At 46.3% G+C, this 13,870-nt stretch overlaps 1 protein-coding gene across 2 annotated transcripts; it reads right to left on the bottom strand.

Annotated features, from left to right (window-relative positions):
- Positions 1-2,175: 2,175 nt before the first annotated feature.
- On the bottom strand, positions 2,176-12,812 carry LOC104643674 (carboxypeptidase A2-like). Of its 2 annotated transcripts, none has more exons than XM_075752855.1 (12): positions 12,753-12,812; positions 9,675-9,763; positions 8,399-8,480; positions 7,786-7,920; positions 6,694-6,792; positions 5,982-6,083; positions 5,711-5,812; positions 4,869-4,979; positions 4,425-4,515; positions 3,830-4,029; positions 2,715-2,799; positions 2,176-2,488 (listed from the first exon to the last, which is right to left on the bottom strand). In XM_075752855.1, exons 1-12 carry the CDS (start codon positions 12,795-12,797, stop codon positions 2,301-2,303), a joined length of 1,329 nt encoding a protein of 442 aa, XP_075608970.1. In that variant the 5' UTR covers positions 12,798-12,812; the 3' UTR covers positions 2,176-2,300. The 2 variants fall into 2 exon arrangements, with proteins under 2 accessions (XP_075608970.1, XP_010311372.2); XM_010313070.2 differs by lacking the exon at positions 12,753-12,812 and adding an exon at positions 11,869-11,976.
- Between the last annotated feature and the right edge of the window lie 1,058 nt (positions 12,813-13,870).

Raw genomic sequence — 13,870 nt, 5'->3', positions numbered from 1 at the left:
TGTTACGGCTTCGTAACGTGGAACCGGTGATGTCGATGAGCTGGTCCTGGCTGGTGGTGCCGGCGTAGAGGTCCTCACTGAGGCAGGATCAGGGGCAGTTGAGGTAGGAAGGGACCGCAGGAGGTCTGGGTCTGTATGTCCAGCCTGGCACGCTCTTGTTTCAGCTGATGCCATTGTTGTTCCCATCACCCTTTGTGGTGAAGAGCTTGGCTCTGTTTTCTCGCTAACCTCTTCATTGCGATGGGATGGTCCCTGTTAGGTCCCCCACCCCAAAGCCGTCTCAGCTCCAGGCCAAACCAGCCCATCTCCCTCAACGTCCCATCATGGGACACATCCTCCTGTCCCTCTTGGTGGCCTCCACTGCACTTGCTCCAAGGTCTTTTTGGTGCCGGGGTCCAAAAACTGGATGTAGTTGTCACCAAGACATGCACTTTTAGAAGAAGAGGGGCCAGGTGGCCTCAAGACCTGGATGGTTGAAATGAGCTTCAAAGCCGGGGTGAAGCCACAGGTCTACAATCGCCGCCGAGGCTCCTCGGGCTCTGCAGCTCCTGCCCACCACCTGCCACAAGGTACCCGCTCCGGTGGCAGCAGGTCACCAAGGTCCGAGAGCCAACCGTGTGCCCCATGTCAGCGGGGTTTTACCAGGGGTGTGTTTATCATCAGCTGGAGGATTTTGGAAGGGTCGGGGTGGTGGGGGGGGGGTCAGTTTGGGGTACAGGTGCTGTGAGCAGAGGGGACAGGGACACGTGTGGGGAGCACCACCTGCCTCTTGCTCGGGTTTGCTTTCCAAAACAGCTCCTCTTAACCCAAACCCACGTGGTGCCTCCCTATGCCCCAACCGCACCGTCACCTCCCCTGCCAACAGCCTCGTGTCCTTTGAGTCTGACCCAACGTTTTACCCTCTGCGGCAGGTGCATTCGCTCTCCTGCCAAGCTCACGGAGGAGCGAGTAGCTCACCAGCTGCCGGGGGGATCGCAGGACACGGCGATAAACCTGTTAGACTTGATAATCACTGCAACAGCAGCAGGGATTGCTAATCTCTGATCCTTCGGTGGCTCCCGTGCACAGCCTCTTAATCCCCAAGAAATTAGCAGGCTGAACAACAGAACGAGGCAGGCGGGTTCGTGAGGGACTGGCCGTGCTGGATGAGAGCAGGCGTCCTCCATCCTGCCTCTAACCATGCCCACCAGGGGAGAAATGGGGCAGGACAAACACACGGGGACCTTCGGGCAGGAGACACCCCACCCTACCTCACCCCCCCCCCCCCCAGCGGTCAGTGACCTGGCGGCGTCCTGAGGCTCGTTAAAGGAAATTAAATTCCTTTAATCAGTCTCATAGCCTGGATTACGATGCTTAACATCAGGACTTCTGCACCAGCCCGTTCTGCCCCCAGAAGCGAGCTCTGGCAGAGGCCCCAGGTTTACAAAACACAGAGCTGTTACGCACAAAGAAGAAATTCCTCCCTGTCCTCTCTAAACAGCCACCAGACGCTACCGGAGCAGCGTAAGGCAGGCTTGTGCAATTCCCCCCCCCCCCAGCTGTAACTTTGCTGCAGTAGCGGAGCAATTAACCTCCCAGATGATCGAGTTTATCATTCGACTGCTTCAGCAGCTCTGAAGAGTTCACACCGCTTTCAATTGATAAACTTCAGAAATGCTCTAGAAAACCTGCACCCCCACCACGCTGGGAGCCAGTTTCCGCAGCGGTGACAGAGCTGGTCGGGAGGATGGGGGGGGTCACTGTGCGGGCGGGGAGGTTTAAAGAAGTACAAAACCCGGCTAAGGGCCAGCGTTGCTCGGAGCAAATGCGTTTTGCATCTACGTAGAGGTGGAGCTGCAGAGACACCCGAGCCGGACAGCTTGCTGCAGTCACGGGCATCTCGTCTCCCAGCCCACCTTTCTGCTTTACGTTTTCTCTCTCCTCAGCCTCCACACTAACGCAATTCCCTCAGCTGAGTTTTTAGCTCAGTGGGAAAAGGCCCGCTCTCTTCGTCTCCCGCTCTGACATGGCAATAGCTACACAAGCGGTCGCATCTTCCATCCTCTCGTCGCTGTTCCTACTGTGTCTCAGTGAGGTGGATCACAACCGTGTCCTAAAAATCTTCTCCGAATGGGTCTACCATTCACCGAACAAGCCAAGCATTAAATGCTTTTTAGATGCAGACGTACATTGCTGTAGGAGGACTGCACACAGGGTTTTTATTCAGCCAGATGCCACATCATTCCAGCTGTTGCAAACACCCCAAGAGAAGAGGATTTATGAGTTTGCCACTACAGACAGGTGATTCCCACCCCAGCTTTTTAGTATGAATTGTCTCGCACATGCTCCATGATTGTTTTCAGACCCAGCCAGGTCTCCTCTGCAGTTGGGATAATTTGGGTGGCCGGCAGGACGAAACCGTAGCGACCTGTGTCCCGCAGCTCAAAGGCGAAAGAGTATTTGATGCCGTTATCGTAGCTCCAGTCAATGCTGCCTCCGCTGGCTTGGTCTGAAAGGGAATGGGAGAAGAGCCAGAGGGGTGAACAGAGTGATTCAAGTTCCGCTGTCCTACTTTTTATATTTGTGAGGGACACGTGTTAGGTTTTTATGTGCACACTCGGCTCCAATACTTGACTGGTGGTGTCACCGCTTCCAAGAGGGAGAGACCTGGGGGTGGGGACAGAGAATCTTGCCCTGGGACAGCCCGTAAAAGCTCAGATTACCAAAATACTCACAGATAGTAGTGCAAATGCTCCCCACCGTAAAGGTGGTGCCGTACAGGGACCGGATGGAACCGGCAGCAGCTTTTCCCAAGGCATCCTGGAGAGGAGAAGATGATGAGTCAGAAAGCAGCCACACTTAATGAGACTAAACGTTTAGATTTCACCAACATGAACCATGCTCAGGGAAATCTCCACAGTCTTTCGCAAAGTCTCCAATCTTTCACGCTCCCAATAAAGTACTGCCAAAGCAACCCATTTCTTAATCACTCATACCAGCGACAGCACTCACAGTTTCCACAGTATTTTTGGGAGGTGACACTGCAGGTGAATTAAATCGTAGCAAGTTCTGTTTCTGATCATCCAGTGTTTCATCTCACCGTCTTGTCAAGAGAAGATTCAAAAGATACCGGAAAAATCCCAAGACAGTCAGAGATCTTTCCGATACTCAGTGGTCAGCTTTGTGCTCACTTCAACTACGTAACGGGCGGTTGTAGAGAAAACAGAGCCAGGCTCTCCTTGGAGATGTAGGACAAAAGGATGAGAGGCAACAAGCAAATTGCCACAAGGGGAATTGCATTTAGGTATTGGGGAAAAAAGAAAATCCCCATGACGGTGGGGAAACTTTAGGAAGGGCTTGAAGAAGCTGTGGAATTTGTCTTTAGGAATATCAAAAGAAATCAAAACAATTAATCAAAAGTCAGCTGGGCAAGGCCCTAAGCAACGCAATCCAACCTTGAAATTGGCTCCGACTCCAAGGCCTGCCTGCTTTCAGCAGAGGGCAGAGACCTCCAGAGGTCTTTTCCGTTTGAATTATGATTGTGAGATTCATATCGTCTCAAAGATATTATTACAGCTGTGATGCTGCCATTAAAGCAGAAAGAGGGAAACATGGATGAGCAAAGAGGGCTGAGAACGGGTAGCGACGGCACGTGTTCACATATGACCAAGATTTCTCTTATAAAGGCACTGCATTGCACCGGGTTTTTGTTCGCTCTCATGGGCGGTTTCTGTTATGGATGGCAGAGTTTAGCCTCTTGTTTTAATCCTGGTATCTCACTGTAATACTTGAGTATAAAAAGCCAGCTGGACAGAAGAGAGGAAACTAAAGCCAAATCATTATGTCTCACCAGCTCGGCATAGTCTGCCGGTTCAGTGCATTTATACCCGTAGGGATACATCAGGAGCTGAGAGTAACTGTGGAGGGTGAGGAAGGCCCGGATGTTTCCGTGGTTCTTGATAAAGTTGACAACAGATTTAACTTCCACCTCTGAGTTGGCACTGGGCCCGCGGTAAGAGTCAGAACAGGGATTACTACTGGCTCCAGGACCTGTTGGTGCAAAGGAGGAACAAAGGCAAACCTGTAAGAACTGGCATTCATGAAAGGTCAAAGCAGACCAACACAAAGCCGGGCTTTCCTAAGACCAGGTCTTCAGCTAAAGGCAAGGCCTTAAGTACTGATAAATGCTCAAACAGCAGCGACAGGGCACGAATACTCAAGGGACATACTTCTAGAAGATACAGATTACTGCCTTCAACTTGTGCTCACTGGTAATTACTCAATGCAAAATTATCTTTACAAAAGACAATTACCATCCTATTTGAGCATTTTCTTTCTGAATCCCTTACATTAAGGCAATTGTTGGTCCTGTGTAACAGGATCCGGGAACGTGAAAAGGAACTTTCTTCCTAGTGACAGCCATAATCCACAAACTTTATTCCTACCTCCAAAACCTGCATCCCAGTTCCGGTTTGGATCAACTCCGACACACAGACTGCCTTGATTCTTGGAGCGGGTCTTCCGCCACATGCGATTCTAAAACAAACACACACCGTGGCTTTGAAAAGGAGCAAATCTCAGTCCTCGCATCAAAACTCCTACCCAGAAATAGTTGCCATTCCCCGGGAAGCAATCCTAGGCACGAGCCTAAGATTATTTCTGATGGGCTCACCACCAAGATGGGCAAAAACCGAAGGGCTGGTGAACTTACAGAGGGTTAAGATGGGTCAGACAAGTAATTAGTATCTTTTGCTGCCCAACGCTTTTGCTGTAACTCCTTCTTACAGCATTAACAGACTTTCAGAGCCTACTTCCCTCGCATTTATTATTTGCTTGGAAGAGCATGACAGCTTTCTAAATCAGCTTAGACACACGGCACGCTTACTCACTGTGGTGTGAGTGAATACGTATCCATCAGGGTTTGAGACTGTCAGCAGGAAAATGTCCATTTTGTTCAGCAGAGAGGTGACGGATGGATCCGTCCCATAGTCAGAGGCAATCTAAGCAGAGACAATACGGTATGCCGTGATTATCACCATATTTCTTTCCCACGTGCTTACGCTCTAACAGCTTGGTACAGAGGCAAGTCTGGCTTTCAGGGCAGGGAAACAAGAAACATTAATTATCTGCTGGCCATAACTGTTCCTCGTTAGACTTGGAGGTTGGAGAGAGGAATGAATCTGGTTTATTATTTTATTCTGAAGACAGGAAGTTAATGGAAGAGAGCAACAAAATTTTCTCCTGCCTGTCCTGGAGAATGGGCCAAGGCTGGCACTAAGATTGAGATGGATTAGCCAGGTTGGGAATATACAACTGTGCTGCACTTCTATGGCAGCTTAGTCATTTTCAGCACAATTTAAATGCTCATTTATACAGAGCTGGAAAGTTTTTGCCCTTTTGTGGAAGGTAACCAACCACACAGTGTTTCTGTGGGCAGACTGAAGCAGCAAGCTAATCTCAAAGTCCACGGTTATTTGTATAACTATTAGCCCTACAGTCCTCACCAATTTCACCCGAACTACTACATTTCGTCTACCTAAACCCAGCCGTTCTAACAATACACAGCATTTTTCAATTCTTTATCTAGGCAGCTGCCGTATTCTCTCTAGAGTCGGCTGTGTTTTAAGAGAGGTGAAGGAGAGTTAGCAAAGTTGGCTACAGGTGCGATATACTTTTAAATAATCAGAGACATTCCCAAGATAAAAGAAAAATCCATCACTGCCGAAGTGACCTTTTTAGCTATCCATATTGCACTCGCTTGGGTAACCCACTCTCGGGAATGGATACCGGCATCGATCCAGATTGCGGGACGGTTGCTTCCTCCGGTGCTGAACTGTCAAACAAAACAGAAAGTTTTCAAACTCTCACCGCCACCTTTTAGTCAAGAAAATCCCATATAGACTGGGATGCTTTGGACTGAATTGTGCTGTATCTATAATACATATGTAGATTAGTATACGTATAAACGTATGTAGGCACACGTTCTGTGATATATGTCATACCTTGAGCACATACAAAGGCCGCTTTTCATATGATTCCCCAATCTGGAGCTTACTGACAATGTTACTGTACTCAGATGCAAGATGATCCAGTTCTGCATAAATCTGAAATGAAAAGTTACGATGCCGTTTACGTTACGTTTGTGTATAGTACTGCCCAGAACAATTGTAGGACCTGATGAAATCTACTTTTCTCTCCTTTTGCCTTCATTATTGGGACCTCTTCAAAGCCCCATCTCACCTTACGTCAGTGTAGTCAGTGCTGTTCCTAACATCACAAAGTAGAAGGAAGCACTGCTTTATCATCAAGATCCACTTATTTCAGGAATATGTTCAAAACCCTCTTTAAGAACTTCTGGTAGTAAAAATACCTTACCCTCTGCTCTGCTTGATGACTACTGGCTTCCTATATTTCCCTATTTCAAGATTCATGTATTTCTCAATCTCTTTTGAGGGTCAGAAGGAAGGGTTTTGACAGAACTCTGCAGAAGAGTTTATGAAAAAGTACAATCAACACTTGTCTGCTCCAATGCTCTGTAAGGGAGAGAGCTGGCTCATGGTGCTGACTACAAAATTAATCCATTTAAAAACAAAACCACATGCCAAAAGAAGCCAGAAAGACATTTTAGACCCTAATATAGGATATTTAATTGAAGACAGCATGAAAAAAGGCCACAAAAAAGAATCCTCTTCCCCTCAAACCTGAGGTACTCACAGCATCTAGAGTGTGGTAAGTTCCATAGTTGAAGCTGTTGCCGCTGCGCTCCCTTTGTTGACTGTAGACCATATCTTGCTTTTCTTTATCTAGAACAGCCTAAAAGAAGCCATTCAAATGTTGAGAAAAACCTTGCTTAATTTGCAAACTTCTAATCAATCTCAAATAACACGATGGTGTCGCATATTGGCTCCAGCCCCCACGTTTCCCACAGCTCTGGAGCAAACAGATGCCTTTGCTGAACATATCTGTAGCAAAGTGGGCAAGGATATCAGTGTTTAAATGGTCGGCATTAAGTTTCAGATGCTTGTTATGATGAACAAGAATAACACTGGAAACTTGGGGGGAAAAAAAAGGCAGTGTTTTTGTGGAGTTAATGCTATTTTAGGTGACATCTTGGGATTACTGCTCATGAAAAGACGTCACATTACTGCTCATGAAAAAATGTCACGTTAGTGCCTAAGTGTCCAACACACAGACTGCCTTGATTCTTGGAGCAGGTCTTCCGCCACATGCGATTCTAAAACAAACACACACCGTGGCTTTGAAAAGGAGCAAATCTTGGTCCTCACATTAAAACTCCTACCCAGAAATAGTTGCCATTCCCCAGGAAGTGATCCTAGGCACAAGCCTAAGATTATTTCTGATGGGCTGACCACCAAGATGGGCAAAAACCAAAGGGCTGGTGAAGGCTGTGCCTTTTCTATCACATGGTAGTGCACAGTTGTTTTGGATTACGATCCAGAGCTGCTCTTAACAGTCTACTGAATTATGAGTAACTTTCGTGTTGTGATTCTCAAACGTCTGAGGCCAAAAGACCACACAAAATTCCTCAGGGGTTATCAGAAGAGCTGCATGAAACCTATGAGTTTAAAGATGTCACTAGTCAACATGGCCTTGGATAGCGTCTGCAGAGTGATCTCCACAGCTTCCAGGTCAAGCAGTGATCCACAGACTAGAAAAATAAAGGCAGGACCTCATGGAAAGCAGAGTATAGAAGAGTCCATGAATTAATGAATGAGGCCAGATTGTGAATCAGTATTTGTTTCCAAAGGATATAAAAGCTAATCACGTGCCAACAACATGGCCTACCTGCAGATCTTCAATCAGGATGGAGTACCGAATCCCATGGGATTCCAGGAAGGCTTTGACTGCTTGGACACTGTTAGCAGGGATTCGTACATCCACAGGGAGGGCAGGCGAGGAGGGATTTATCCAGAAATCAAGCTGAAAAGAGAAAGGAAAATGGATTTGGTTTGGAGAAAGCGTTCTGCAAACAGCTCTTCTAAAGCTTTAGAAATGCTGATTTCTCCCAAACTGAATGACTCCTGCAGTATTGTGTCCTGTCATGCTTAGAGCACACTCCTTTCTTTAGCTTGGCCTCACCACAACTTTCTATCAGTTAATGTAAAAAACTCACAAAAAAAAGCCCCAAAACAAACCTCACTTAAAAGACAAGCTTTTCGATATTAAGATTAAGAGCAGATCAGTTCAAATATGATTGTAAACCCAGCAGGAAGAAAATCTGAATGCAGGTGCTTCTCAATACCAGGCTGGTACTAGAATTTAAAGATCAAACACCAAGTATTGAGACAGTAAATTTATTTATGGCAGCTGCCACAGCGTGGTACGAACCTTCCAAACACGATGCAAAGTCCTACCCAGGTCTGAAATGTTGAAAAATGCCTCTGTGGGAATAACATACCTCAAGGTGTTCCAGCGATTCCAAAAGCTGTAACTTCTTAACCTCCTCCTCACTTCTTGTCTTGATTCGGAGAACCTGGTGCCTGCAATAAATCAGTAAGTCTTCAGAAACAGTCTCAAAAAGGCGTCTGGTTGAATTAGTTTATTAAGATCATGAATTTGGTGAGTAGCTACTGGCATACTACCAGCCGATACGGACTTCTTCAATGTGACAGACTTAGTGTCACCCAACAGTTCAACCAACAACCTGCAGGGCCAGCCTGCTACACGTGCACTAGATTAGTAACCAGTTAAATGTCTTTTTTAAGGTGAGACGCTCGTTAACACCAGGTTCCTCAGTCTGCCCAGTTGAGGTAAAAGATTCTTTGGATGACCAAGTTAAGACTGAAGGCACTTTAGCACATTAATGACTTATTATTGGATTCTCCACAACCATAAGATTTATTTCTGGGTTGGATTCTTCTGTGAAGAGATGAGGCTCATTAACCACAACTACTGGACATGACTGAGGAATGAGTTCACAAGAATCCAGTCTACATTATGCCAGAGCCCAGATTAAATGATCAAAATAGCTTCTCCTGGCTTTACAGATCCTAGGGTTTTAGTAAATTATGTGTATTATTTCTTATTCTTAATCCTTACATCTTCATATACAGATTTACTCACTGGAATCTAGTGCTCACTTACTACATCTCAGGAAGTATCTATTTATGTTTTTTATCATTTTTATTAAGGTTCTTACCTTACAATCAGCAAGACTGTGAGGAAATACACTAGTAGGAGATAATTTTGCAATGCAACATACAGATAATGGTTGGAAATAAAGGATTCCAATTGCTTAGAAAGGCTCTGAAGAGGATTAAAGATTTAAAGAGAAACAAGAAACTTCACAAAGGGAAACTAGTGACCTTTCTGATCTGAGGCCAGGTTCTGGTCTTTCAGCTCTGTCAAGCTGAACACTCAAGCTTTGCAGTGAGGTTCAGCTCCAAATCAAGGCTCCAGACTGCTCCCTAGGTACAGTCAAAGCCAAAACAAAGCTTTGGGTGAACATAAATTTAGGAACTCAACTCTGCAGCTAGACCCTTTTCCTTAGAAAACCCAAATGAAACTAAAGAGAGGGGTTCCTTCAAAAACCGGAGTACCAAAGCCACAAGACAGGTCAGTCATAAAAAGCAAAGAATGTGCCCCAAGCAGATTTTGTAAAATTAAGATCATGAAAAACAACAATTGGAAAATACAGCGTTAAACAAAAGGTCTTCCACAAAAGCATAACTCACCCAACAAAAGTTTCCAGGCACAAGGAAGCCCCAAAGAGGGCACTGAAGATCAAAATCAGCTTCATGTTTGATGTGAAGTTGAACTCAGCCTAGCAAAGGTGAATTTATACAGAACTTGTTAAGAACCCCTTTTTCAGATAAAACATATCTGTATTCCATGTGACTCCATTCTCACATTTATCAGAGCTCTCAAGGCAACTGACAGATAGGAGGTCAATTTAATCTCCAAAAAATATTTTCCACTGACACATTCAAGCCTGTAAGGGAGGAGTTGTTTTCAAAGCTTTGCCCACAAAGCTCCTCAGTGTCCTTTTACACATTCTTCTAGGTAGAGGAAAACAAGAGTCAAACTGAATGTCATCCCAGCTCTCACTGGGGGTGAGGAGCTCTACCAGTTGACTCTTGGTCATGGGTTTTTGTCCTACTGTAGATTTCTAGTAGCCCACTCCTTGTTACAAAGAGGCAGCCAGCAGAAAGACCTCACTCCAGCAAAAATACTCAATACTCTGGTGAAATAATTGGGTGAAATAATCACTCTGGTGGTAGCGGGCAGGCTCTGGGTCCTGCCTGCCAAGGCCATGCTATAAATTCACTCTTACATACAAGTTACACAATTCTAGTTATAAGCCAGATAGTTTAAATATATTCTTTATTGAAATTGCTAGCATGCCCTCCATCTTTAATTGACATGGTTTCATACAGATCCAGCCAGTCCTTCAAGCAAAGGTTGCAGCAAGATTCACATGAAAGCAAGTTCTATAGCAGAAGCAGAAAAAAGCTTTGGATGAACAGGAACTTCAGAGCTCAACTGTGCAGCTAGACCTTTCTCCTTGGACAGGCTTGCTAGAAATCCTCTTCTAACAAAGTATCCTTCTCAGGAAGAGGTGACACAGGTTTGAAGAAGTGCTGGAACAGCCACTGCCTGGTCCTCTCAGCTTTACAATGCCCACAGGGCTGTTCCCTGATCCAGTAGCTCTCCAAGTCCCTTTGCTCTTCTGCTGGACTCTGTCTACGTCTCGCTTCACGGGGAATAGCCTCCATCTTGTTCACCTTCCGTAAAGATGCCCAGATATTTGAGTTGTCGTTAGTCGCATTGAAGGAGACAGTTCAGGATCCCACCCGTACTGCTCTCAACATTTGTCAGCACCTCCCTGAGGAGCCTCCTCCAGTCTCCACTCCCACCCCTCCACAGCCGGGACAGGGGCTTCTTGTCATGGGTTCACAGCAGACTCCAAGTAAGACTTTCGTAAGGCCAGGCCTCGTGTTTTGGGGAACAAAGGGAGCCTCAGGCAGGGATTCTGCCTGTTTTGACATACAGAAATTAGTCATCCTGCAACTGTTGCATCTTGGAGGCACACCGTGGAGAACATATGCTCTGCAGGGAGATAAGGGATGTTCCTGCAAGTCCCCTGGTCTTTGAGGTTTAACCTAACCCAGTCCTTGGGAAACAAGCAGATCTCCACTCCTCTCAACGTAAATCAGATAACGTACATTTATCCTAAGAGACGGGAAACATCACGAGAATTTCCTGCTTCCAGCACTACAGTAATTCTCGTGGAAGTCAAATCCCACTTGTAGCTTATGGCCTTCAACATTTCATAAAGAAATATCCGTGGACAGACTGTCCATACCACCTCCTGTGGATTCACTCTTTGAAAACAGGAAGGAGGGACTTAATTTAGGGCAAAATTATAGCTTGCTTCATTACTCATGCTACATCCTGCACAGATTTAAAGGCTGCCAAGAGATCCCGCCAAGTATGTTGCCAGGGTCTAAAGTACACCAACAACCCCCAAGTGCCCTGACCAGCCTCTTCTGGGGCCTCCACCCATTGCGTTTAAGGAGCTGAATTTAAACCCAAACCTTTGTACCCACTCCTAATCCCCACTGAAGGGGCTACAGAAGCCTGCAGTACTGTGACCTCCTGCTGTAGCCATAAGGTCCTGCAGGGTTTGGAGATCAGCCTTGAACTGCAGGGTTAAGTTCTATGGGTGAAGTCCTGCCCAGGCTGAAAACCTCCGTGGTGCTCTGGGACCAAAACAAATTAGGGAGCAGCAAAAGCAGGGGTGCACCGCCACAGCAAGCCAGAAGCCAAAGGTGACAGCAAAGCAGGCGGGGGTAGGGAGCTCACCACAAGCAGCACGGCCCCAGGGGACCCAAATGAGAGGCGCAGAGCAGGTCTGCTGGCACTGACCAGGAACAACCACAATCCAGATCCTCAGGTAAGTCACGCAGCAGGTCTACAGCCAGGATGTCAAGAGCTACAAACCCAAGTCCACCGTGCACCCACTGCAGCTCAAACAAGGACTAAAACAAATGGCCTCAGCTTAAATGCAGCTCCTGCACCAAGGGGCGGAGGGTGTGTGGGTGGGGGCCCTACACGAGGCCGGTCAGGGCAATTAGCGCTTGCAAGGCTCTGGCACACTAACATGGCCAGGGTGAGACATTCTCTCTGCGCAGTCCTAAGAGGATGTGGTATCACGCAGTGCATCACAAACACCCTGGTGACACATTAAGAAGGGAAAGGTTAAATGAATCTCGTCTAACCGAACTTTGTCTTGTTGCTTAAAATTGCCGTATTGATATACAGACAATACTGTCGTTGATAGAGGGCCAGAACGGATATGACCCTCCCTGTCAACTAGATAGGCCTCAAAAGTCATCAAATTTATGTGGAGTCACTCCTTTTCTGTAAAGTCTGGACCTTCTGGTGTTGCCCCTGTCTAAAATACAGTTCTTGCAACCAAGATACACGTAGTAGCCTCTCCTATCAGGGTTAGGAAAGAAGAGGCAGCCTCTGTCCTTGCCATACCCGCAGAGCATGTCTGAACCTGAGCCCATGGTCTCCCTTGTCTCCCATCCTCTCAAAATAAATCTTCAGCAATACAGTAGGAAATGGGGAGAAAGGGGAGACGACCTGTGCTGGACTGAGCTTTCCTTGTGCTCCCGGGGCCTCACTTGTCCCCTCTGCCGTCTCCGCATCTGTTCTGCATCGCCTCCTGGTCTCTCATGGGTTCCCGGGCATTTTCTGTAATGCTTTTTTGAACCCTACGTATAACTCACAAAACTCATATTTACCTTTTGAATTGCTCTCCCTTTCGTCAGAAAATAATCTTTTATCATGGGCTTTCTGGAGGATCTGTTTCAGGAAAATAACATTGTACAGATGATGTTACTTAGAACAACATATAAACATTAATTCCTTATATAATGCTAATTCTTACAGCGTGTGTGAGCTTGTGAGAGAGGCTCTGGGACGTGAGGCTGACTGGTCCTTGCACAGCTACAGCACAGGGAACAGTGCCTGCCCCAGGAAAACGCAGCCCGGAGAGGTGACCTCACGCCTTTGCTATTTCTACCAAGACTCTCAATAAGTCCATATTCCTCAGAAATCCCGTACACCTTTCACCTTTGGATAGAAATATTTTCTCATCATCTCGAGGTGGACCCACAACACCGACGTGGCAAAGGGCTCCGTCGGCAACTCATCTCCTAGATGACCAAAGCTATAACGTGATTCATTTTGGATTACTGGTGAGAGAACTATTATTTCTGTAAGTAATGGATTATTTCCACACTCCTAATCTGCAAGGCACCTTGGGAATGACCTGGATAAAAATTGAGTAGGGATTTCAGTCTGTGGCTTACCATTTGTAAATACAACTGGCATCATTTTAGGAGCAGAACCCTCGTTTTGATCTCTCTGGAAAATCTGCCAGTGTAATAACACTGACTGCAGTGGAGCTACTTCCAACTCAAATTTCCTTAAATTAGCAAATCAAGTCCTTCAAGTTCCCAGGGTTGTCCCCAGATTTCATATGTCTGTGTCACACAGCAGCTTATAACACACACACACTCCATCAGATCATATCATAGCTTTGCATTTTAGGACACCAAGCACATGGATGAATTGCAACTGGTAATACCGAGAAGGGCATGGGAAGGGTACTGGGAGAGATACAATCAGTTAGCTATACCTGGAGATTAAAGACCGGTTCTAACAGTGACATCATCCCATGAGATAGTTATAAATAATAACAGCTTCCAAGGTTGTGAAAGCCCTTTAGGCAGGAAAGTTTTGTGTAAGGCCCACAATAACCTTCTGCTAAGGGCCAGCAGGTGTCAGCAGAAAACAGAATTAAATAACATCTTACTCAAGCACAGCAGACAAGACAGATAATCAAAATGCCAACGCA

The sequence above is a fragment of the Balearica regulorum genome, chromosome 1 (assembly GCF_011004875.1).
Source record: "Balearica regulorum gibbericeps isolate bBalReg1 chromosome 1, bBalReg1.pri, whole genome shotgun sequence".
NCBI classification, from domain to species: Eukaryota; Metazoa; Chordata; class Aves; order Gruiformes; family Gruidae; genus Balearica; species Balearica regulorum.
Note: the sequence above shows the minus strand (reverse complement) of the source record. Positions and strands in the feature narration are given on the sequence as shown.

Excerpts from the sequence above, each read along its gene's own strand:
- LOC104643674 (XM_075752855.1), bottom strand. The coding sequence starts at position 12,797 with ATGATAAAAGATTATTTTCTGACGAAAGGGAGAGCAATTCAAAAG. Across the intron at positions 6,793-7,785 it reads TCCTGATTGAAGATCTGCAG|GCTGTTCTAGATAAAGAAAA; the intron begins GTAGGCCATGTT and ends GGCTTCTTTTAG. Across the intron at positions 5,813-5,981 it reads GGCCTTTGTATGTGCTCAAG|TTCAGCACCGGAGGAAGCAA; the intron begins GTATGACATATA and ends TTTGTTTGACAG.